The sequence below is a fragment of the Neopelma chrysocephalum genome, unplaced genomic scaffold (assembly GCF_003984885.1).
Source record: "Neopelma chrysocephalum unplaced genomic scaffold, ASM398488v2 Primary Assembly neopelma1_22, whole genome shotgun sequence".
In the NCBI taxonomy this organism is placed as follows: Eukaryota; Metazoa; Chordata; class Aves; order Passeriformes; family Pipridae; genus Neopelma; species Neopelma chrysocephalum.
This window is the reverse complement of record NW_020897689.1, coordinates 20,382,587-20,409,693: the sequence shown is the minus strand read 5'-3', so window position 1 is coordinate 20,409,693 and position 27,107 is coordinate 20,382,587. Positions and strand designations below refer to the sequence as shown.

Sequence of the window (27,107 nt, the reverse complement as noted above, 5' to 3'; positions counted from 1 at the left end):
AGGAGACCATCTTAGGGAGACACTGTGAGATCTTTTGTACATAGGATCCATGAGAAGATAGGTGTTGAACTGAAGGATGAAAAACACAATGTTTTTTCAAATGACATTACAGCTTTGGATCTTCTGCCTGTGAGATTCTCCTTATAAAACATGCATCATTCAGTTCAGGTTTGCGGGATTTTTTTCTATCAGGATAGGATTTGGGATCCATGGTTAAGTTTACATCATCTTTACGAGTCATTGCTCAAGTCCACATGCACCTTTGCTCTTTGGTACACAGCAAGATTAAAACATGAGCTACTCTAATATGCATTAGCTGACAGCAACTTCACTCAAGATCACCTATGACAAGTGGAGACGTTCAGGAGAGCTTTTCATGGCTGGTGTGGTGAAACAGGATGGAGTCAACATGTGAGGGTTTCAGTTCCCTCTAAGATATCTGACTATAATTACTGCTTGTTTACTGCAAACTCATCATGACAGTTCAGTCAGGGAACATGACAGGACACTATGGAGACTTCATAAAAATTCTTCAGACCGTACTCAGGCAACCAGTAATTGCACAAAGTCCATGGCTATTTTGCATGAGTTAGCACGGCAGGATTTGGCATCTAGAGTTCCGAATTTGGAAAGTTTTAAACATCAGGAGACGAATGGGATGCAACTGCATGCTGCAGTTTTATTTGTGTTTTCAGTGCTTCTGTAGGCCTCCTTATTCCCAGAACTAAGCCAAACCTCAGCTGCTCCTAGGATGAGAAAACAGAAATTGAAAAACACATAGCAGGTTTTTACCTCTCTTGCATGGGTGGAAGTTGTATCCAGCTGTTAAACCTGGGATCGTATCGGCTAACAAAGTTTGTACTGTGTTTCCCTGTAAAGATAGATTATTTTGACACTCAGCTGTTTGTTTTCATGTATTTAACATCATGATTGTAATATATATATCATATACTTCACAAGTTGACAGCTTTTATGAAGGGTTCCCTTTTACAACAATGTCTGATTGCACTATGTGTACAGTAATAATTCAACAAATGGGGCACTGCAAGGTTTGAATTAGCAGTTGCTAGCAGTAAAAGCAGACAGAGATTATTCTTGCTCTCTGTAATAAGATCTTGAAAATGTGTATTTAAATTTACTTACACATGCTGTGGTATTTTCACAGCCACAAGAAATCACAGCACTAAACAATATTACTGCCCAAAAGAGGGCATCCCCACAATATTTTTATGACTAGAGTATTTTGTGTCAGGTAAAAAAATTAGAGGGAGAACACGTGCTTTTCTTTCTCCTCACATCATCTCTACGTGGAACATGGCAAAACACCCTTGTGCAAATAACCAGGAGCTGCATAAGCCATCAGCATGGGGTATGAAGCATTTGCACTAGATGGTTTATTCTACCATGTACTTTCAGTGTAAGTTAGAAGGAACTACAGATGTGCATCGAAGGGGGAATACACTCTTAGAATTTTATTCCAAGTGTGTTAGCTAAAATATGAAACATGAGCAACATACACCAGCTAACTAGCTTCTCCCTTGTGTCAAGCCCAGGAACTGTGTTCATGTCTTCACGATATTAAGATTTCACCTTATTTTACATGCAGATTGACATCAAAGCAAGAAAACTGAAGCAAGAGAGTGCATGGCAATTTCCTGTAACACCTGAGACTTTAACAGTTGAGCATTTCGGAAACAAAAACCTTTGTTTATGTATGTATAACTAAAAGATTGAATTAGAGGCTTCACAGGCCAGCAGAATAACCCAATAGCGTATGTCACGGTTCTATAAATGGTCACTAGGTATTCTACAAGATGAATATTTTTGCATAAGACAAGCCTCTTGCAGGATTGGCTCGCTTTGCCTGCTTCATTCCACACTTACTTCATCATGTGTAAGTAGACCATCAAGATTGTAGAAAAGAATAATAATACAGTCAGAATTTGTATTTGGAATAATTTAAGAACATGTTTTACAAGAAGACAGAGAAGGAAACCATGATGACCACCTTGGAAGTAAACTCATTTCCTTGCTATGTTATAAGCATGTTCTGTATGAGGAGGGTGAAGCAGAAGACTGATAACTAATGCAGTATTTCCCTTCCAATCCAACATGTTGCCTTATAAGGACCAGGCTTGGCACCATTCAAACATATCTCAAAATACAGGGTGAGATCCCCATACTCTAAGTGCAATTGGTCATTCTGCCACTGGGTTTAGATAAGTGAGACGTTGCTCTTGGTGCCTATCTGAATTCCTTTAGTCTATATAGACAATTTACAAAAAGAGGCATTGAGAGCTATAATGAGCAGTAAAACAGTAACAGCAGACATCTAAGTGTCTCTAGGTTTCACTTTCTAGGACAGTTATTAATCTATTTGTATTTCAAAAAGCAAGATTTCAAAACAGTGTAAGTATTGATCATAAGTTTGGACTTCTAGTAGGAGGTTTTAATGCTGCCGTATTCACTACATCTTTCAGAGTTACTGGGGACTTCAGTGGTCACTGATTATACAGCAGCTTTTTTATTGTTGTCATACAAACCTATGATTTGGGGACCTTGGCCATGTAACATGTTTCACACACATGTTCACTACAAATACCACATATACAGAAGATTGTAGAGCGCAGGGTAGAAAGAGAAGGGTTTAGTAAGACTAGAGTAGGAATACAGGATACAAATCTGGTCCCTTCATAGGAAGGGAGATGAAATCAAACTAGAACAGACACAGAGAAGAGCTACTATGGTGACAGGAGCAACAGAAAGTTTACCTTATGGCAGGAGACAAAGAACTTGGCCTGTTGCACCTAGGAAAACAAAAGCTGAAAGGGGATAGGAGTGCTCTCTGTAATACTTCGGAGAAACAAATCTCCAGAAGGGGTAAAACTATTAAGATAAAGGCCAGCTTTGGCATGAGAACAAGGTGATTTAGACAGTCAAAGAATACATTTTACTGGACATTAGAATAAGGCTCCTAGTCATTTAGAGCAATTGGATTCTGTAGCAGCTTTCCAACAGGAGTACTGGGGGCTAGAAATCCAACTGCTTTTCAAATGTAGCTTAGAAAATTAACAAAATGGAACTATATGATGCCTGTGATGGCAGGAAAAGGACTTGATGACCTACTTAAGCTGCCTGTTGTAACTGGTTTGACTCCAGTTTAATTCAGGACTTAAAGAACTGTATATATTTTTTTGCCTTGCTCATTAGTCAGGAGGTTACACATGTCAGGAGGCACCTGTCAGAACACAGAACTTCGGACAAGTGATCAGAAATCAGGATTAGCCAATCAGGATGATGGGACAAAAGGTGGCAGACACTCTGCGCTCTACAGGAAGGTCTCCACAGCCATGCCAAAAGGTGAAGGGCTCTGAGAGTTATGAAGGTTGGTCTTAAATCCATGTCTGTGTTGTGCATCCTGGTTTCATCAGCATTTACTCGTGCAGGGACTCCTTGTGCCTGAAAAGGCATAGATATAGGAGGATCCAAAAAAGTGAGAAAAAATGTCTCCCATGCTTTCTGCATTGCCAGGAAGCCAGAGGAGCATGAAGGAGGCATAAGCACTCCTTGGGGACCATACAGCTTCTGAAGAATCAGTCTGATGGCTAAAGCAATGTATGGTGCTCTTTCCATTGCTACCACTTCAAGGATAATTTTTTACACTGGAAAAAACACCTGGAACATTCTCATTCAAAGGAAAAGCCTTGTAATGCCTTGGCAAGACAGTTCCAGCTAGCTCTGAAGCCCCTTCTGTGCTACAAGAATAGCATACAAGCAGGTACATGCGAGCTGTTCCCATGTAGCTGCACATTTAGAGCAAACTGGTTCCAAGAAAGAACTAGCCCAGCAGTAGCACAGGATGTAGTTTATGATTTCAGGTCCACTTTTTGTGACAAGTACAATCCATTTCTCTTGAGGTAAATTCATTAAGAGACCAATGTAGCAATGCTCCTACCTCTTTCATTGCTCTCTTCTCTACAGAAAAAAACTAGCCCTAGTATTCACAGCACAAGGAAGTTGTTAGATGTATTCAGTAACATCTTCAGCTCAGGAGTTGATCTAGGCAAACTTAGACCTAAGTTACTATCCATCTCACAAACAACTGTGCTTAACTCCTATCTCAGATGCAGGACATGTACCCCTTCTAATCTCTCTTCATTGCCTTGCCATTCAGTTTCCATGTCTTTAAAATGCGAGTAATTATATTTCTTTTACTCTTCATGTGACATGGCCATTTAAGTATAAACTGTCTGGAACAAGGTCTGCCTCTTACTATCCATATGCCTACCACCAGGCACAACGAGGGCCCTCAGTGGATGGATATGGCCGATGATCCTCCCCAAAAAATTGTCATTAATGATACTGCGCTGTCTCCTGTTTAATATAAAGGACATTCAACAATAGAACTAAGGGGCTTGTCTCCTAAGACATTTAGTGATATTCTTAACTACACCAGAAACATGCTTATAGGGTGGACTGGATTGTTTGTCTCAGGTTTTAGGAAGTGAACAGATGTAACAATTTTCTATAATTTGGTTTAGTGCAGATGCTGAAATGGGGCATTCACAATAAAATATATGCAGTATATGTAATTTCAGCTGGATCCTCTGGTGTTTTAAAGTAAAAATGTGTACCTGCAAGCTGTTTTATGGTTTCTCAGTCATAATTATCTCTGTTACACAGACTGCTACAACTACAACTCTTTCTTTGTGTGGAAGCTTTTTAACAATGTCTTGACAATCTTGTGAATTTTGCAAGGCATGGTATTCTCCTTTTGCTTTGCTCAGAAGCCTGTTAAATTGTTTAATTTCTCTTTGCGGTAAATTTATGAAGTAATCAAATCAAAGAAGGTAGCAGCAGATAATCTATATGAGAAGCTCTTCACAAGACTAAAAAAAGGACCAGTGTAAGAATCTCAGAGTCTAGATAATTAACACATTAACAACTTGAGCTGCGAGTATCTTGTTTGACAATAGAAAAGAAGCATTCATCTACTGCTATTGCATTATTATATTATGACTGGAAGGAGATTGGAAATGAAGGTTAAAATTCTTAACAGCTGCTGCCTGGTGCATGCACTTGAAAGAGTCTGTTCTGCTGCCTGTGGCATTTCTCAAGGGATGTGGGAGCTGATGAATGATGGAGATGATAAAGCAAAAGTACCAGATATTCATTACATCAACATCTAAAAGTAGCCTTTAGTAGGTTCAACAATTAGGCTGAAGGCCCTCAAAATCCCTTGCTAATCACTACATCAGCTGACCTGACAGACAGACAGAGGAAGGCAGATGCTGCCTTTGCTTTTTAGTATTCTATACATACCATTAGGGTTCCATTGGTCTTCTCCTCCCAGCACGAACAAGAAGTTTTCCACTTCCACAACACAATGATGGGCACTGTTATATGGCATAACTGCAAGCAAAGCAAGAATTCTTTGTCAGCTTAGGATACCGATTACATCAAATATTTCCAAAGGTACAAAGTACAGCACAGAGATTACATCTGTAGGAAATGATATGGGAATGCATCACGCAAAGCATTTACATCCACTGACTTAGCAGCAGACAAAGCCACTTATTAGTAAACTTATGCTATTCAATCTTGCAAATAAGTAAGAAATAAAGCAGGAATTCCGGTCCCTTCTGCTCCCTTCTGGGTCCCCCCTCACCTGCCCAAGTGCCATATATACTGCTCTAAAAACAGCTTTTAAAAAGGGATGAAGTTCCTTGAAAATAAGCAGATGCTAGGAATCCTAATATGCTAGAAAACATTAAAAAACCTCAGCCCAGCTTTGTTCTGCTGGCAATGTTTCCACAAGAAGAGTCAGTATGTTCAGTAGATTTCTATTACACAGCAATGAACAAGCTGCATTTCCATACAGTTTTAAGTTTTTAAATTAAGGTCCTGCTGATTTAATGTCTTTTCCAAATGTATACGCTTAATTTCCTGTACAATGTCATTAGCAGCACAATCACACATCTTCTATTCATCTAATCAGGAAGCCCTTTGTTAACAAAGATCAAAACTGTGGCATTAGGTTTGCAATATCCCCTTTTTTTTACAGAGGTCTCTTGATTACTGTGGACCAACTACAGATGCAAACATCTATTTTTTAAAATTTATGTTTTCCACTGTAAATGCTAAAATGCAAAAATAATAATTATATATATATATAATATTCACATATTATTGCAGTGTGCCATACAGAACTATAATGATATTATCAGGTAAATGTAAACTTACACAGCATTAGTTATCATACCACATAGAGTAGTTTTGGCCCAGTGACACCAGTAGGAAAAATGATGTCCTTGTTCAGCTCATCATATGGGCACCTTAAATCTAGGTGAGGACAAATGGGGTGGTGATGTGCATGTACAGGCAGGGAACTTATTGCTTGACACGGATCAACAGAGCACTTAGGAAACCAGTGCAGTGGGAAATCAATATGACTCAGGGCCAGCTTTTACTTTGTGCTCTTTTGCCAATGCCAAAAAAAAAAAAAAAAGAAGCAGCCTATCTCACACTTGGATTATTTTGGGTGATATATCTCTCATTTCATTTGTTTTATTATCTTTTATTTTTCTCGGAATGCAGTTGTGCAGTATAGCATATGCAAATAATAATAAGAAGAAATATGCACAGCTTTGTTATTTAGGACACTTTTTCTTAAAGATCAAGTGGGCTCATTTAAGCTTCTTATTGAAGTTTTTGCCTAGGCAATGATGAATAAGTAAGGTATGTTTTTAGTTTCTAGTAAAGGTCGAATATCATTTTCATACTCTGTGCTCTTACAAGTCATGTAAGTGAAACAGTTCTCAAATTAGGCAGCCAGTACAGTGAAAGTTCATTAATTAAGGTTATTTGTTACTAGTACACTTTATATTAACTGGGAACTAATCCTATACCAGGCACTGCAAAAGATTTTATACTACCCAGAGATTCTCACAGAGGGATGAAAAAATTAAATAGATTTTTGCTATCTTTTGAGCCCTCATATCATATTTATCTCATTCTTTAGTCTCAGATATTTTCATATTTTAAAAATTCTCTCCCAAAACTCCAGCACTTTTCTTGATTTTGTGGATGCTTTTAGTACATAATGAATTTGGGTCTCTCCCATGAGAAATTTGCTGCCTTCCTTAGATGCTTTTTGGGATCCTTCCTCTCAAGAAGAGATTCCCCAGGATCAGTCTGCAAGAGCTTCAATTCTTACCTAATCCAATGTTCTATTATGGTTTCCAGTTAGGTCCAAGCCAGTAGTTGCACCCTCAACCTCTTCTGTTGGTCAATCTGGAGAGCTCTAGCGTTTATAAAAAGAACTGTCTGCAGGCGGCACACATGCATATTTTTCACGTTTTCACTTTTGCAAACACTTGTGTTTATTTATCTTCCATATTAACACAAAGAGGGTCAGTAGAGGAAGAAATTCTATTTTAAGCTTTTTGGCTGTTCCCATGCATATAAGGTACGCAATGAGACTCCCATACTTATTATTACAATTAAACCTTGAAAACTAATGGCTTAATCCTGGCTCCTACTTAATTTGATGGCAACATTCTCACTGATACAGGATTGGGTCCAAATGATCAGAACTACCATCCATAACTCATGGGAAAGCTAAAAGGAAGTTTGCCTTAGAAGGAGGGTAGTATTTGGACTTCAGAAGGAAAGGTGACTGCAATAAAACACTGCAGACCTTTACTGTGACCTCTGTTTCTCACAGAGCTTTGGGGAAAACTCTGTTCTTGGTATCATGAATCTGCCCATGGGGATGAGGGGAGCTGGAAAACACAGGGAGGATGGAGTGACACCTAAGAGGGAAGGAAGTTTTGGGCACTGAAACTGTGAAATCACCAACATCACAGTCTTTCCCCTTGGCCATTTTCAGGGTCCCTCAGAATCATGAGTTATACACAGAAATCAAAGCGATGGGAATGAAGATTTTTTTTTTTTCCCCCACCATAAAACATCCCTTGAAAGCACCAGAAAGCTTGTGCTGTAAACCATAATTCCTTGTGAACACATACCCATATAGAACTTAGATTTTCATAGGTAATAGTCAAAATTACATGGCAGTGAGCGTGCTATATTTATGTCTAGTAGGAACTATCTTCTCAAACGCACTGGGCTTGACAGGGTGTAACGGGAAGAATTTGGCCCATCACAAAGTCTGGCCAGGCTGCTGCTTTCAATAATTTTATATGAGCCTTTGTCTGCTGTTTTGCTTTAGTATTATGAAAATCCCATCTTCTCATTTTTCGATTTCAACTCACTGGAACACCTGCCTGCCCCACAAAAAGGGTATTTGAAGAGAACTTTGTACGCCACGCTCAAACACAGCTCAGTGTGAGTTTTTAGCGTGTCAGTCAGTGAGTTAGAGGGAAAGGGTAAGGAGAAGCTAATCAGGATGAAATGAGATTAAAGGCTGTCTAATTTTACAGCAACTGTGATCCATCAGCCACTGTGAAAGTGACAGTGGAAATGAATGATGGAGACAGACAGGTGGGGCTGTACATTTCACTGATTTATCCTCAAATGCACTGGGCCTTATTTTATTGAGTGAACATGACCGCATTTATCATGACTGTCATCTAAACCCACTTCCCTCCATTTAAAAAGGTCACTTTACTAGGAGGGAGTAGGATAGAGGCACTTTCAAAACAGATTTGAAATTTAATAACACATGTTTATAAAACCCTGTGCAAGAATTCTCAACTTTATTAAAGACCAATTTAAAAAGAAGGGGAAAAGAATATTAAAAAGAGAAGAAGATGAAAAAAGCCATGGTCATCTGAGAAACATGGTTAGCTACCAAGGTGATAGGTGCCAGAGAAATATGTGAGATAGACAGATATAAACAGATTAGTTGGAGGGAGCAGAAATCACCTCTTCTAAGGCTCTGCTCCTCACACACACTTCCCAAAGCTCAGGATGCCCATGCTTTCCTGGACCAAGAGCACAAACAAGTCCAAACAGCCCCACTGAAAGACAACACCCCCACCAGCCCTCTTTCCATGCAATTGATATAGGATTGGTAGGAGACCCTTGGTAAGGTGGGAGGCAATTTCCCAGGTATGTATGTAACAAGTAAAACTTCCTAGGTCAAAACCAAATGGATGATTTATACTTGAGAATGATCCAGAAGGCAGTGAAGTCCAAGACTGCAGTAGTGTTTGCTAAGAAATACTTCACTACATAAACATCAGTGACATTGTGCAGGAGGTGACACTCACGATCGTTCTCCAGATGCAGATGCAGGTGGAGGACACAGCAGCACTGCGCATCAGGATAGCTATCCCAGGCAGAAACTCCTCACACATGCCAAAGCTTAGCTAATGAAAGGTACTAGACAATGTTCTGGGACCTACTTTCAAAAACAGAGACTACAGCTGACAGTCAAACACTCACGAAATGAAACACACTCAACTGTAATGCCTATGAGGACAACCAGACACACCGATGCTTCACAGGCACCTCCATGATACACCTCACTCACCTAACAAACAATAATGTGTGCTCTTTGTCTTAGTCAGTTTTGTTTAGTTTCTGCCAATAACTGCACATTTAGGAAACAGCATCTGGTTGTTCTCCATACACTAGTAAAAGGGTCATCAGTTCCTCCTCCTCCTTACACCTCCCCCTGTCTATCAGCACTTCAGCACTAATCAGCAGGGAAGAAGGGGGAATTGGAGTAGCGCTTCTTAAGACAGGAGGAGGCATAAGCTCTGGTCCCAGGAGAACTGAAATCTGTGATACAGTCTATAGCCATTCCCCCACTCTGCTGAAAACTCCTTTCAGAAACTGCACTTGATTTTTCTACCAAAAAAAAAAAGTGCCCACCTCCCCTAAGCCCCCGCAACCCCCCCAAACAAACAAACAAAAAACCAAACTCCATAGATTTTTCACTGCCCTGAACCGTTCAGCTGGTTGAGATACAGGAGGTACTGTAAGGAAAGCCAAGAAGTCTCTTCCTCAGCTACTGCACAGCTTGAGCACAGCCCTTCAAGACTCGGTACACACCAAGAAGTCATGCTTATCATCTCTAATGGCCCGTGCAGATGATGCAAGAGAAGAGTGTGTTTCCAGAATGAAGATGTCATTATCAGAGGACATATGGAGTCAATAATGACCTTCCATAATATTAACAGCCTATCCTGTTGGCTACATAATATTCAACTACTGCTACTTGAAAACTGGCTATTTCTAAAGCTCTGAGGAGGGCAGGGTAACGCGAGATGTCTCTTTCTAGTACAGAAGGCACCTACAGACTCACTTTAGGAGACTGTGATTTGCTCATGGCAGAGACACAATATTCATTTCATTCCCAACCCTCCTTGCAAAATGCTGGGGAGACCACAGCTGGTCCAATTGTCTCCTGAGAACACAATATCAGATAGCACCTTTCCATGGTTCATACATCATTTGCAGGAAGTCTATGCATTTATTACTGAATGCTACTTGTTATTTCTCACCAAGGAGGTTATATAAACAAATGCTAGGATTCCTCAGTGAATTGTTCTCTTCAATTGTTTGTTATTTAATAACTGTGGGGAAAGACTGACCACAATAAGTATGAAATTCTAGCCTCAGTGAATGTGGTGGGAGTTTTGCCATTGACTTTAAAGGCATCAGGCATTCACTCACTGGTATTTTCAGTTCAAAAGATAATGAAATAAAGTTAAAAGAAGAGAATAATCAGCAGTAGGTGGCAAATACCTCTGTTAGCATTCTTGGCCAAACTGCATTCTGTGACCTCACATTCAAGCAAATACCCGTGAAGTATTTTTTTTCTAGTAACACACCAATGCCAACCTTGAGCCTGAGCTCAACTCAGTGGGGGAAGCCTGGGACAGTCCAACAGCAGTTACCATAAACAGAAAATCTTAAGATGAAATACTGTGCCTTAAAGTCACCTTTAAGAAAAAATAACTGGTATAGCTGTGGTCCAGCTACAGTTTCTAGCTCAGCTAGAAACTTCACCACCTCTTCATTCCCATGCCAAATTTGCGGCAACTTTGTTCAAGCCATCACAAGTAGGATGGGAGCTGCTGAAATCATCTAGGATATAGCCTGTACTTCAACTGAGGCTGCAGGTAAGCAAAAGTAAAATGCCGCCCCAAACCTACCCTCAATTAAAGATAACATAAGCTCCAAGAAAGAGAAATCTGAGCAGATCAAAGTCCTTGGAATAATTCACAACACAGTGAATGGTATTTCATATAATGAAGATACTTTATATTAATTAGGCGTTTCTCATTATGAAGATATTCCTTAATAATGAAAATATATTTTTTTCATTCAGATGTGAAGAGTTACTGTTTTATACATTCTCTGAAGTAATGTCAGCCAGGTTGTTCCAGATGTCAGGGGGTTTCTCAGTTTAATTTTTTTAATAGGCTAAAATTTTCGTATGTGAGCTTCTAAAATAAGATTAAATTCTGACACACCAAATCAGGCAAACATAACATCAGGAATAGCTGCCGTGCTCAGCTCTCTCCTAAAATAAGTTGCTTTAATGTTATTTGAATACAAATTCTAAGTACAGATCTGTCTGTTTTCATGGGTGAAATTCACCCAATGACAAAATATTCTACTGGGTTTTCAGCAACATATACATTTGGCTGTTTGAATGAACAATATTTATTCATATATTTTCAAAGCTGCAAGCACCCATTTGGATTTCATTTGAATAATAAAGCTGCCTACTTTAATCAATAATGTTTGAGTAAAGTAGGAAAATACTACACTGTCACCTTAAAAACTGGTGTTCCTGTACCAAAATCCTGACACAGTCCTTCCCGTGCAATGCATAGCAAACCTATGCACACTCCTGCCTTCCTCACAGAAGTGACTCCATGTAGCTGACCTTGCCAGGTCTGAGAAGCACATGTAAGTGAATACACCAAACATCTTGGCACAACGTGGAGCAAGGGATGTAATGTGTGGTCCTGTGGAAAGGTTCAAAGTGACAATTCTCCTTGTTTTTTTATTCCCTGCTTACCCCCATACCTGCTGAAGGTTGCCCTTGGCAACCTAGTTGCCCCACCGATTTCCACAGACTATTTATCAGGAGACACTTGTCCACCACTATAAGTTATGCAATGTTACCTCAGTTGCTCCCCAGTAGAATACATTGTGTACCTACTCAGGCCTGGACTTACAATCTCTAAAGTAGAGCCCAGCATGTATTACTGGGGAATGACATCTTGTCACATCACAACAGTTTCATGATGTGACATTTTGCACAACAAAATCTTCTCATGGACGAAATGATGAATAGTCCCTGATGGGAGAAAAACACAGCGGAGTTGCCAGAAAGCTCTGGAAAGCAGTACTATCTTGTCCCACTGGAGGTTTTCAGATCCTCCAAGATGTCAACTCAAGGACATGCAATCCCTTCTCTAACAGTGCCGCAGGGCAGAAGACCACAGCCAGGAATGGTGCATTAATGTCCAACTGCCTGTGACCAGTTGCATCCATTTATGGCTCAATTTCTATCTGACCTTGAGATGCAAACACTCTCCTGGTCTCCTCTGAAGATAACCTTCCAAACACAGGACAATCACAGCCACTGCTTGCGTTTTCCTGATTGGATCCTGTTGATGTTGCTGAGGGATCCACATCTTAAAAAGAATTCATCACATGCAGCAATACCCTACTTGGCCCCTATTACCCCAAAAAATGACTTTCACAATTTTCTCTCTCAGTCTCACCACTTCCTACTCTGCTCTCAACTCTGGACTCAACATATTATTTTAGAGTAACCAAGTCTTGAAGTAATTCCAGGAGAAGAAGAAAAATGTGATTTTCCATTTGGAAAACTCTACATGGAGGAGGGATGTGCCCATATTTTGCCATATTAAAACACCAGTTTTGATACACTTAAGTTCACTCATAACAGATAAATTGAAACCTTCACTGCTACAGATTCTTGTATTTTTTTTTCTTTTTAAATACTTCAGTATTTGTAAATGAAAGGTTTTATTTACAAGAAAATCCAGCTTACCTAAAGCACTAGGACTTAAAGCAGAAGAGGGTGGAAGGATCTGTCCAAAGCTTTCCATCACAGGAAAAAAGCTGCCTTTCCCAGAAGACATATACCTTGTATGGGTATCTGAAGAAAAACCTGAAACTCCAACATGCCTAACTTCCAGCACGCCCAAGAACAGCATGCAGAAGCAGGAATGTCCACATAGTATTACGTTCATGTACTTAGGCTGCCTAACAAAAGCTCAGGAGTCCCTGCCAGGGATGGCAAGAAGGCTCGAGTTAATCTGTAATGGACAGGCCACTCAGAAAACATTCTCTCAGGATGATGAGTGAGGGCACCAACAGGACCCAATAGCCCTGACCAGCCTGGAGTTCCCCCCAACACTTGTCCATGGGTGCAGGAGCCCCATTTCAGCTCAGGCCTAGGCACCCAGACCTGGTCTGGATGAACTCCATGCAGGGACACTGTAGTGTGTCTCCAGTCCTGTCTTTAGCCTTGTCTTCTGGATGGACTTTTGGCCTGTTCTCATGGAGCCACCAGCCCCATCATGCCCTGACACATACCCACAGGCAGGAATGTTGCTCCCTGAGCAAGGACTGCAGACCAGGCTTTACCCTGATTCTGCACATCCCTGCCAGTGTCCTGAGAAAAAATAAAGGTACATGGAGATGTATCACAGAACTTAATGTTCTCATCACCACCATCAGGTAACACTAAAGACTGGTTTCTCCAACAGAAACCAGGCAGAAATGTTGCTCTCCTAGACCTCCCCCTTCCACAGATGGGGTCCTAAGGAAGGGAAATGGCAAACCCATGGACAATTTTCAAATTCAGGGAAGAAAATTTGACCTGGGCAGCAAACCCACACACTTACATAAAACTGGCACAGATGACTTACTTTGTAAATCTATACACAAAAGATGAAATGAGAATGTAGGGCTGATAAAAAAAAAAAAAGCCATTAATGAATCTGGACTAAATTTACGTTGATTTTCTTCTGCTTTGTAAGAGAACAGTACCGTTCAATATTTTCAGAAAAAAATGGCTGTGAAAAATGTGTTGTGGTGCCTACTCATAACAATCCAAAAAATTCACTCCATATGAACCCTCAGTCCAGAAATTTTGTCCCATCTCCTCAAAAACCTTTTGTGAATTCAGAAACCATCAACTCAGGAAGCAGAAGGAAAAACACATTTCTCAAAACTGGATACCAAGCTGACTATCATAGCACAAGCAGCTGCTATTTAAATCAAGAGGTGTCAAAATTCATGGGTTGAACCACGTTCACACAGAATCACAAATAATTCACAAATCACACACTAGTGCATGCTCATGGACTACTGACAAACAAGATAAAAGGTCATGGTAATTCAAAGCACTGGCCACGCTGGGACTGCAGGATTGGACATATACAGTAGACTAAAGTAAAGCTCTTGTGATCAATCCCAAACACTTAAAATACATATAACTAAGTATCATCATCCGGCTTGCATTTTTTGATGAAGACATTGATTTTGCACAGAGTATTGTTCAGGAAAATATAATCTTCAGTTAGTTAGGTTAAGGAAAGAGAGGACAGAGTCTCCATGAAAAAAACTGGGACCCACTGTGCTAATAAACATGGCTTGGATCAGGTTCTGGTGGAGACTGAATTAAAGAAGCAAATGAAATGGAAAAGGGCAGGGATAGGTCAGGACAGATCAGAAGGGACATGGCAAAATGACTGAGACTGGAGGAAGAGAGAGCAAAATCTGTGAACACAGCAGCACATACAGATCCAGAGCCCGAAGTTCTGCAGTCTTCACACTCCTCTGCTGTCAGCACATCTAGGTGGAACCTTGTCATATTTACACCCCTGGGTTGCAGAGATGTGTACCACAGATCTACAACACAATGTCTCTCAATACACCTTGAAAAGGCCGACTATGAAAATCTGTGAAAATGCTGTGATGTGGAGCACTCAGACATTATGAACTGTCAACATGAGAGGTTGCAGTGCACATCTCCTGTGGCACCTCTCTGTGTATTTATGCTGGTGTAGTCCTTAAACAGCTCACTGTGATGCTTCCCAACCCGCCATCTTGCTGAAGGTCCAGATCCATGCAAACTAGACGTTCCATTACTCATTGTGATGGCCGATGCACTCATGAAATCAAGAAATAAACAATCAAAAAACTGCAGTATTTCTTTAAGGTACATGAAATTTAATCCTGATCTGTTCCCCACTAAGCTTCCCTACCTGGCCTCACAAACTGGAGTGAGCAGGAGTGCAAGGCCATGAGAAGGGAAAGACTGATGTATCAGCAGCAGCACCAGTTTGGATCAGCTTGTTGTGGTTGTGAAACTACAACTTCAACTTACCTAATACCAAACCACTGAAATGGGTCTAACCCAGCTTTGCTGTGGCCCTGTCGCTCTCCCAGCCCAGGCAATCCAGGCCGCTCTTCACACTAGCACAGTCTCTCCTTGGCACCCCTCAGTGAGCCCTTTCAAAGCAAGAACCTGGTGGAAAAATAACCCAGAAAACGAGAGAGTATATTTTCATTTTGATTTAATGCCCTAAGCAGGCTCACCCAGGAGTTAAATGAGTTCTAGCACTGACATGAAGGAGAAGATAAGACCATGGGATGGGGTTTGGGTGGAAAGGGACTTGAAACAACAGCAACAGCTTCACCTAGAATATGGTCACAGCCCTTGAATGAAGCAGGTAACAGTGAACTTGACCTCTGACTGCAAGAGGTTGCTTCACTTTTGGAAGATGTGTAGGGAGAGGCTGAGGGCTGAAGGAGCAGATAGGATTTCTCACAGTTAAGGCAGCTCTGCCCTGAGCTGGAGGATGGAATACTGTCCTTGTCTTTGCCACATATTTTTACTGTGGTGCTAGATAAATCTCTTAAGCTGTTTTTTTCCACAGCTACCCTTTTCTCCTGTTCTGAGAACACTAATTACCTGTACTTCATTTTCAGAGAGCCTGATCTGATCCCTGTGCCTGATATGTGGGAGTGCCCTCTGCTCACTGCTGTAACAGAAGTGTGTGGGAGAGGCAGTGTGGAAAGGATGGTCTAAGGGGTCTTGAAATGGGCACCCCAAAATAAAGGATACCTTTGACTTTAACCGCATTACACCTCTTTTCCTCATCTGCAAAATGGGAACACTGACGGACTGTGCTCCTCACAAAGAGGATGGTACAAAAATACCACAACAAATGTCCATGAAGCTGTTGGCCTCTGTTGTTGTGAAGTCTGTGAAGGAAACCTTATGAAAAAATTCTTCTGTCTACAGAAGATTTCAGAAGCATGTGACAGAGAGGATCTACTTGCTAAACAACAGAGGAAAAATGCTGTGAGCAGAAACTGAGTGCAGTCCCTTCTGAGCACTGACATGTGACAAAGAATAGCATGTGATATTGGAGATTGTATCTTAGTGCTTATACAAACAGAGGCCGAATTAAGGTTGCAGAAGCAGCTTAATTCTCAAATTTCTTACTCCAGAGGGCTTAGTATTGCCACCTATCTAACACTCTTTCCAAGCTTGGTGCAAGTCCCTCGTGCGTGATCCACGCCAGGTCTGACAGACAACTAACACCTTCCTGGTCCTGCAGCTGCTTCAGCACCTCTGAATCACCCGTGTAGGTGCTGTGGAGTCCGAAGTCTACGAAGCCCATGGCCGGAGTTGCAGGAGCCCTCCTCCTCCTCTTCCTCCTCCTCCTGCCGCATTTCCTTCCAGCCGGCAGTGTGAGGCTAAGCCACTAGATGGGGTGCGGCGTGCTCGGCAACCCCCTTCCCCTGGGAGAGGCATTTCAATCATCTTTTGGCTTCAGGTTTTGCAACCAACTAAAAAACAAAAGAGGTGAAATGCAGCACAAAAAAAAGTCTTAGCCAGCTTTCTCCCAAGCAGTTAACTTCTGCTTGTTCCTCGTGTTCGGCGTGAAAGGGAAGAAATCAAACGGAGTACACAAGCCCCAGCGAATGCTCGGCGCATCAATCCTGGAGGATGCTGAGCCCCCCCCGGCTCCCGCTGCCTGCAATGGGCACGGCAGGTGCTCAGGCTTTGGCACGGGTATCAGTCATACCTGCTTTGCCGCGTCTTGTCTCAGCTCCTCGAACCCAGACTGTGCAAGGATCAGTCAGCGATTTCTCTGGCAGTCCACACACATCTGCTTTCCTACTCCACGCGCCAGTCCCAGTGAAATATAGCAGGCACAGTTCCCGTCCCCACCAATACGCCGCCAAATTTCTCTCCCTCTCTCTCTTAATAATGATCTGGAAGGTGGCTAAAAACAACATGCTCGCTTTTGACAAAGAGAGTGCTTCTGCATTACAGGGGTAAGGAAGGGGAAAGAGGACGTGAGGAAACTGTTATACAAAAAAAAACAACCTACAGAATTAAAGGGAAAAAAAGAAGAGTCCTTTGTAAAAGAGTTACTCCTTTCCAATGGAAAGACAGTGCTTTACTCAGTTAATCCCAAACTGAACTGCATAATGGTGGCCAGGTTACAGCTCTCTTCTCATCTCCCTAAAGAATGATTTTTTGGGGAAGGCATGCTGAAGCTGAAGTGTGTCTATTCCATCAGGAAGGTGCAGAGGGACTGGTATTTACCTGCATACCCACCGTTGCTGAATTATGCCTTCTCTCACTCCTCCCCAACTGCTTACAAGAACTGTCCCTCTGAAGGTATCGGCCATCCCAGTAACACTACTTATTACTAAATGTACATATAAAATACAATCAAAAATACCGACATCCTAGATCCTCCCTTCTCATGACCCAGCTCAGCCTTGTAAGCTCCTACAGACTCCTCTTCTTCTTCTCCACAGCCAAGAGGAGAGCAAAAAGCCAGGATCATTTTGAAGTCGATCTTTTCCTTGTATGGTATGGGCAGAGGAAGATCACTTGAGGGCAGCTGCTGGGGATGCTCCTAACACAGGGCAGCAGTATTGACAGGGGTAAGCTAACCCATCAGTTCTCCTCTTTATCCCAGCAATGGAACAACTTGTGTTTAGCAGCCTGACACAGCCAGTACTGCACAGATCCACATCCTTGCAAGTGTCTCAAAAGCTACTCTTTCAAAAAGAGCCACATGCAGGGATGTGCCCAAGTGGCAATGCAGCACTTGGCTTTGGCAAGATTAGACGTCAATGATGAACTGGGAGATGAGCATGGGCAGACAGATTTGTGCTGCCCAACAGTATGTCCTGCAGGTGAAAACTCAATTTAACTTCCATTCCTGATGAACTTGGATTTTCAAAAAGAGAATCAGATGTAAAAAATGTGACCGAAAACTAAATACAAGGGAAATAAAATAAGAAAGCGCACTTAAGCCGTTCTTTTGTTAATTCATTGCAAAAACACTGATAAAATGCACAGTGAATCATTACCAGACATTAATGCAGACTGATCCTACCTAAGGAGTTTGCAGTCTTCCTATAAATTAATAAAGACAGAATATAATCCCAACTGCAGTGCATTTGATCATATATATTAATATGGAGACTGCTGATCCACATCTGGCTAAAACAAATGTGTTTTTACACAAATTAGGTTACCACTGATACAAACAGTTTTGGTTCATACTACAGAACAGGAACAGATGATCAACACTTTTGCTTTGGTTTAGCACTGTGCTTGTGAAAGTCACCACTTATCAGCTGGGCTGCAGTAATTGCTTTTAGTCTCTTACAATTAGAAAAAGCCACAAGCTTAAACTGTCTTAAAGCACTGATTATGTTGTTTAGAAGTGCACATTTTACCTTACATTTGTAACCACTCAGGAACATGAGCGCTAGCAGGCATTGTGGCTCAGCTAGTAGGGGCTACCTTGGGGAAAAGCAGATGAGCTGGATCTCTTGCAATCCTTTGACCATAACAAAATTACAAAAGATATAGACTCAATAAACTTCCACAGATGACAAACAAACAAGAATAACAACTACCTGCAAGATGAGCTGGCGGAAGCAACCTACTCCTTATGTCAGTGCACCTTATTTACACATTACTAAAACACTGAAATTTTGCACTGACTGTACATATCCCAAGAACAATCCTAAACATTCACTGGTCAGATTATAAAACAATCCTAAACATTCACTGGTCAGATTATGTGGCTAATACATCTGTTCTAGAACAAGCAGGAATCACAAGTATTGAGGTCATGTTGCTGAGAACACAGCTGCTTCGGGCAGGGCACATCTCCAGGATGAAGAACCACCGCCTCCCTAAGATCCTGCTTTATGGGGAACTTGCCACCGGCTGCCGCAAGAGAGGAGCCTTGAAGAGGAGATACAAGGACTCCCTGAAACAACATCTCAGCCTTGGCCATATTGATCAACATAACTGGTCTACTCTGGCCTCCAATCGGGAGGCCTGGAGACACACTATCTGTAATGCTGCTGATGCTTTTGAGAAAGCATGCAGGATCACTCTTGAGGAGAAAAGACAATGCAGAAAGATTCATGCCTTGCAGAATATACCTCCTAAGGAGTCTTTCTGCTGTGCCTTTTGCAACTGGACGTGTCTATCTCTAATTGGCCTTTTTAGCCACCAATGTGCTTGTAACAAACATGGGTAGTGCCCTTCCCAAATCTTCGTTCGTGAAGCCTAGCCATGATGACATATCCCGAGAAGCAGTGTGGAGTTTTTATTATAGAAATAACTTCATTAAAATTCTGTAGAATCCTTGAAGTAAAAATTTAGACATTAAGTCTGGAAAGGCAGCTCCACATGATCAGCTATATGTAGGCTTTCAAATGATAAGTCCTCTGATTTACTTTGGTTTCTGCCATAAGGTACTTTTTGGTGTTCTGCAATACATGGAAACTCTGAATGACTACAAAAACCTGTTTGGGACACTTGCTGAGATCCATTTCACTGGAGGTTCACAAATACATTGATTCCTATTGCAGTACCAGGGTGCATAAACATTGTTTTGATAAAAATGAATACTAAGCAATTTTGCAAAAATTTTGTCTTCAAATCACATTAAAAACCTCAAAGGCTAGGTTATTTGCTCCCTACGCTACAGTACAAGTGCTGATAACCCAAAACAGTTTCAAAAACTACAACCCAGATCACTAAATCCAAGACACTACATATGCTTGGTGCCCCTTCAATGTACTTTCTTCAATTTACTTTCAATTTACTTTTAATTTTCAACCATAAGATCAAAACCTCCCATTTGAAAAACAATCAGTTGAATCACAAAGCTTTGTCTTAATATACTAAATGTGCAAGATCAGAGATAAAATTGTTGGCAGTGCAGCTAATGCAACTCTGCAGCAAGTTCCCTGAAATAATCAGAATTAGGTCCAAGTAAGGACACATGAAAAAGGGCAGTATTATTGTTGTGCTCTGAGGGGACAGTCCCAGGGTAGAACTGTGAGTACCGAAACTGTTATCGTATGGTGTAATGATACCTGAACTAACTTCATGTTACTGACTTAGCCCCAACAGGTGTACTTTCAAGTTCTCCTTTATTCTAAAGGTCCCTGTTGGTTGAGGGCCTGAGTTCAGCAGGAGTTGTATCCACTGGTGGCAGGAAACAACACGTTAAAAAGGTATATATAAACGATCAAAAATGGGTAAATCGCATATTTCTTTCTAGTTTTTAGTACCTGTCTGCAGGTTGTTCTTCTTGACAACCACAAATCATTTATAAGTAGAACAGATATTAAATTCTTAATACATTTCATCCACAGATTTCATGGCGTGATGTGAATTTGGTCCACACAATTCACTTTGCTCTAATAGCCCAAACCCTCCTTTGCTTGTGGGGTTTTTTTTCCTGTGACACTTTCCTGACATTTTTGCACCAGCCTCTGGAGTCCACTCAGGAAGAATTTCAGCTCTGGACTCAGTGGGCAGGTCTGGTGTCTGTCTTCATTGTCCAACCCAACTAACTAAAACCAATCACTCCTCATCCCCACCTGCACCCTCTGTGGGTGGGGTGGCACCCAAAACTGGTGCACAGCCATCTTCCAGTATTTTGGTGTACTTCTGCAGCCTTCCTTCTTCAAAGAGGAAGATTCCCATCCCTGGATGTGCACCTGTGGGCCATTCCAGCAGCTCACTAAGACCTAACCCCTGCAGCATCTTGCAAAGCCTCTGAGCATCAGGGGAAACACAGAGCTCTCAAGAACACTTTTTGCATACTGCAAAAAGGTAATTAAGGACTTCAGAAGCTGAGGCAAAAAACCATGGTATCATATGGTTAAATGGCCAGCCCTAGAAGAATTTTTTTTTTTTTGTGAAAATCAATAGAAGGTGATAGATCAATAGAAGTTTTCTGTATAAAAACATTTACTCCTGAAACAGCGCTGTTTTGTGCCATGTAAAACCAGAACACTTTTCCCTAAGGAATCAGTTATTTTCTCTGATGACAATGAATTATTTTCCAATATTGAAAGTTTCAAATGAAAGCCCTCAAATGACTGCAACTACTTCAGGTGGGTACCAGCGCTGTTTTACCTGGGGGTGGAACCCCTTTCCATGGCAGCCCTGCCTCTCTGAAAGGAGGCCAGGCTGCTAAAATAAAGCTGCTGAAGTGAAACCAAATTATGGCTTCAGGAAAAGGGATGCTATGTCAGGGCTTTATTGATGTTGTAAATCTTTGCACTTAAGAAAAATCAAATTTCTGAGTGCTGAAGTGATCATTTCTTGGAGAGGCACTGGAGACAGCCTGGGAGCTGACAGGAGGACAGTGGCTCCAATCTTGCTGGATGAAAGGTGCCCCATTGAAGAAAGCCCCTGAAACATCCTGCATGTTAACAGAACTTAAGTTGGAGGTTTGAGCAGTGTATAAACCCTTACACGGGACATCTCTGCCCTAGACATATCTTTTTTTCCTGAAGCTGAAGTTAATGGGAGCCAGTGAATGCCCAGCTGATTTCAGCAGTTGTGATTCTGCTGAATAAAATAAAGTTTAAATGAGCTTGTGCAGACATTAGTGGTAATGCAGCTGGGAGACAAGGGCTGCACGGGGACTATCCAGAAAGCTGGGATTTGGACACCACAGATCATCCAGCCCTGTGTTACTGGCTGCCACAGTACTTAAAATAATTGTAGTTCTCTGGAGAGAGTATATAGATAAACTCTGTCTTATGTTAATGCACCATCATATAGAGTTGTTTACAGGCAGTACTTAGTAAAGTACTTAAGCATGTATTTAAACACACTGCTGAACATCAGTGTGATTAATACTTTGCTGAATTAGAGATATGATACGAATATATTTTTCTGCTGTTGCAATTTTTTATTATATACAGTTATAAGCTGGTCATAAGGATTTTCTTTCAGTTTTGCATCCAGTAAATGAGTTAATTTGGGAGTCAAATTCTGCCTTAGTTATTCCTGCACAATGCCTTTCATATGCATGAGGGAAGAAGACTGCTCTGTGACCTTTAATTGGACTTATTTTTGTTAGTCTTTAATCAAGGAAAAAACAAATCTAGTTCTTTCTTTCTGATCCTGCAGCTCTTTGACATTCCTTTCATGTCATTTCAATCAGAAAAGTATATTTTACATATGGTTTGTATGTTTGTTAAAGCTGCACAAACAGCAGCTGTAATTCTTGACCAGCAAGCAAGCAGCTACTGTTGAGCACAGACTGGAGTCATACTCTCTGTTCTTTTGGCATGTAAAACCATGGGGGAGGGAGGAGAAGAGCAGAAACATGGCCCTTACATCACTCATCATGGTAATTCTATTTAAATCTATTTTAATGATTTCTAATAACATAATTTGCCAAGCCTCCCCACCTGAGAGTGATTCAAGCACATCTCTCTCTCAATTTTCCCTTTCCTGCTTAGCCCAGGGAGGAACATTTACTCTCTCCTAGTTTCAAATTTTAGGGTCAAACCTTTTTTTTATTCCTTTATTTTTTTTAATAGGAAGAACTCAAAGCATTTGTCTACTCATATACATTAAGATATTGGTTATTGTCATCACTGCAGAACTGTCACTTCACTTGCATTTACTTGCAGTTTCTGCTCACAAGGAAACAAGCTTGATTTAATAGTTTTAGTGATAGACATTTTAAGAGTTGAGGACTCCCCCCCCCCCCCAAAATAATTTTAAATCATGTTGTTTAACGTAAAGGGCTCCCGCCCACCCCATGGCAATATTTGAAATGATTCAGTCACAGATAATTTGTTACTGAAAACAACAGGTTCGCATCAGTCACTGGACGCTCTGGCTGTTTGCTGAGCTCAGTGAGCACTTGAGTAGCCTTACCCACTTCATGGAAAACAGATGTTCACACTGTGGAAAAGATTCTGATTCCCTTTCATGGTCCCAAAAATCCTGAACAGGAGTGTCTCACACGAAACAGCCACGGTACTGGGCTCACTCCCACACCTCAGCCCTCACACACAGTTCACACAGATGCAGGTTAGTCAAGGGCACTGCAGCTGGAAACCACACATGCCTCCATGCCAAAAATATTGCCCAGTTTATTTCATACATGGCTCCCAAGAAGCCAGCACAGCAATTCTCCAGAACAGCTCTGGAGGGGCTCAAAGAGCTGGCTGATGTCATCACAAAACCTCTCTCAATGATTTTTGGGTGGTCTTGGGAATCCAGAGAGGTCCCAGTTGACTAGAAGCTGGCAAACATTGTCCTGATCTTCAAGAAGGAGGACTCCGGAAACTACAGGCCTGTCAGTCTAAATTCAGTGCCTGGCAAAGTTATGGAGAAGATTATTCTGGGAAGTACTGAAAAACACCTGAAAGACAATGCTATCATCGGTCACAGCCAGCACGACTTCATGAAAGTCCTGCTTATTCAACCTGATTTCTTTCTGTGACAAGGTAACTCACCTAGCTGATCAAGAGAAGCCAGCTGATGTAATCTATTTGGATTTCAGTAAAGCTTTTGATACTGTCTCTCACAAAATGTCCAGCACATGGATAAACACATCATGTGGTGGGTGAGCAATTGGCTCGTGGGTCGAGCACAGAGGGTGACAGGGAATGGGGTAACATCAGGCTGGTGAGCTGTCACTAGTGGGGTTCTGCAGGACTACATCTTAGGCTCTTCAACATCTTCATAAATGACTTGGATGCAGGACTGGAAGGGATACTCAGTTTGCAGATGACACAAAACTGGGAAGAGCTGTTGACTCCCTTGAAGGCAGAGAGGCCCTGCAGAGGTCTGGGCAATCACCTTGACAAATTAGAGGGCTGGGCAATCACCAACCATACCAAGTTCAACAAGGAAAAGTGGTGGATTCTGCACCTAGGATGAGGCAACTCTGGATGTTCGTACAGACTGCAGAATGAGATGCTGGAAAGCAGTGCCATGGAAAGGGACCTGGGGGTCCTGGTCGATGGCAAGTTGAATATGAGTCGGCAGTGCCCTGGCAGCCAGGAGGGCCAACCATGTCCTGGAGGCATCAGGCAAAGCATCGCCAGCCGGTCGAGGGAGGGGATTGTCCCGCTCTGGTCTGCACTGGTAAGGCCTCGCCTTGAATATTGTGTGCAGTTTTGGGCACAACAAGATAAGAAAGATATTAAGCTGTTAGAGAGAGTCCAAAGGAGGGCAATGAAGATAATGAAGGGCATGGAGGACAAGCCATATGAGGAGTGGCTGATGTCACTTGGTCTGTTCAGCCTGGAGGAGACTGAGGGGAGACCTCATTGCAGTCCATAACTTACTGAGGGAAGAGGAGGGGCAGGCAGTGATCTCTTCTCTGTGGTGACCAGTGACAGGACCCGAGGGAATGACCTGAAGTTGTGTCAGGGGAGGTTTAAAATGGATATTAGAAAAAGGTTTTTCACCCAGAGGGTGGTAGAGCACTGTAACAGGCTCCCAGGGAAGTGGTCACAGCACCAAGCCTGACAAAGTTCAAGAAGCGTTTGGACAATACTCTCAGGTACATGGTGATGGTCTTGGACTTGACAATCCTTTTGGGTCCATTCCAACTCAGTGTATTCTGTGAAAGCCACCCCTTTTTTCACCTCTGAGGATGATATATTCACAAGCAGAGGGGGTATGGTCATGGGGCTAGGTAAGATAGCTCATACTACAGCTGCCTTTGTTGCTCCTGCCTGGCAAATACCAGAACACATTGCCTGTCTAGACTAATGGGAAGGCATATGTTAATGCAATTAATTAATCTGCCCTAAAAGATTGAGGCCAGGCCAGGATTTGTCCCTTTCCTACTGCTCAGTCTGATCTTAAGCAATGGGATTTCCACCATTTCCCATGGGAGATTATTCCACAACCTAATAGATCTCAATGTCAGGAAGTTTTTTCCTGATATTCAGCCATAATTCATATCCATGAATTATGAGCTACTGTCGACATCACATCCATTGAGGCATTCCTAGAGCCTGCTTCATTTAAAATTATATGCTCTAGTTATGCAGGGTTTCTGTGTACTAGGGCAAAATGCTTTTTCTGCAGGTTAATTCATTACTATTCAATTTTTTAACACTTTTTTTCTCGGTGTGAACAGTCATTCTGCAGTTGCATATCCTGTAGTAGCACAATCCCCATTTGGGAGTAGAATCACAATATATAAATATGACAAAACAACATACCAAAAGCCATCCCCGTAAAGACATATCAGTCTGTTCCTGCAGATACTCCAGCATTCAGTTAAATGAAAGCAGTAGCTCATACAACACCTGGTATGAGACAGAGAGCTTAGAAAAAACCCTTCTCAAGTATGTAATAAATTTTATTTCTGTCTTAAACAGAGGGAAGGTAGGGGAGTAGGGGGGCCAGTAGGGAAGGGGAAAGGGATAGGGAAGGGAAGAGAGAAAGGAACTTAATCAAGTTGTGGGAAAATAGAGGAAAATTGAAAAGAGAATTACTTCCTTCAAACAATGAGCCACTAGAATGCAATAAGGACATACAACAGCAAATAAAGTTGAGGATGCAAAATGTTCACCTCTTGTCATTATAGCACTTACAAAAATTGAGACAGCTATGGCAGGCTTCTGAAATCTGTATTGCAAATAACTGTGTACAAAACACTTCTGGGAAGGAAACTGCCTTCTCTTTTAAGAAGGTTTGAGAGGAGAAAATTTATAAAACATGTACCAATTCCTCAAAAAGCCTTAGGATTTCTATGGGAATTTTTTATTATTACATTTTACCCAGCCAGCAGTACTTTGCCATTCTGTTTGCAACCCATCTGTACATAAATGTCACATTAGATACTGAAAAAGGGAATGCTTTCCAAAGTAAGCAACTATAAACACAGAGTTCATTTTCATCTTCATACATGCCTAGCTCCCATTAATGCTACATAAATCCCAGAGCAAGTAGGTAAGAATAAACACATAAATTTTACCTGGAATCACCTGAAAACCAGAAAGCAATATTTGGAATGAGCACTGAATTTGCACAGTCCCATATAATTTTGTGTGAAAGTTATTCCAGCTGGCCGATTTTTTGGAGACAGTGGCCAAATAGTATTGAGAGATCTACACATACAGATCTGGTGAGAACATTTTGACCATATCACCTTTCACTAGAAATTTCATGACTTTGCTGAAATCTGTATCTAGCCAGGTGAGACACTTGCTTTGGACAGAAGACAGGACAACGCAGCTCCCAGGATATCTGTGTTCATAGCAGACAGACAATGCCCATAGGCTGAGATTACTCAAAATGTTGCAGATCCTCTAGGGCAGCATTAAACCCACGCACCTACACTCTGCTGATCACCTGGGTTTACCGGTGAAGTCACAGCAACTTCTTATTTGTAGCTAGGCAGTTTCTGGTTTGCAGTTAGCCTTGCAAAGCTCGACAAAACATTCTTTGGTTGGGCTGTGAAATACCCATTGGGACATACATGAAAGATTTGCAAGCTAAAAAATTGTACTCTGACTTAAGCAAGGCAGGGATGCAAACCTCAACTGCTTGCCTCTTCCCCAGCCCACAAGAGATGCTGAGAAGAGAAGGGATGTTCTGATATGACTCTGGTTTTGCAAAAACATTTGAAAGAATTTTTGTTTGTTTAGCCTTGGAACTAAGCAGTAGAAGTTGCTGCAAAATGGAACTGTCATCCTCAAGCCACCTGTAAAGATATGAACCCAAGTAGAGAAATGACTTAGAAAAAGGTAAGCTCTGTGATCCAGGAAAAAGGTTTTGAGTCAAAAGTTTTGAT

General features: G+C 41.5%; 1 protein-coding gene across 2 annotated transcripts in view; it reads right to left on the bottom strand.

The window, feature by feature from the left end:
- KLHL14 (kelch like family member 14) overlaps positions 1-27,107 on the bottom strand; it is a 64,510-nt gene that overhangs the window by 12,373 nt on the left and 25,030 nt on the right. For both annotated transcript variants that reach the window (XM_027674526.1, XM_027674517.1), the window contains 2 exons: positions 5,323-5,412; positions 793-871 (listed from right to left, as the gene is read on the bottom strand). In XM_027674526.1, the coding sequence (XP_027530327.1) occupies positions 793-871; positions 5,323-5,412 (169 nt within the window). The remainder of the gene's footprint in view (positions 1-792; positions 872-5,322; positions 5,413-27,107) is intronic.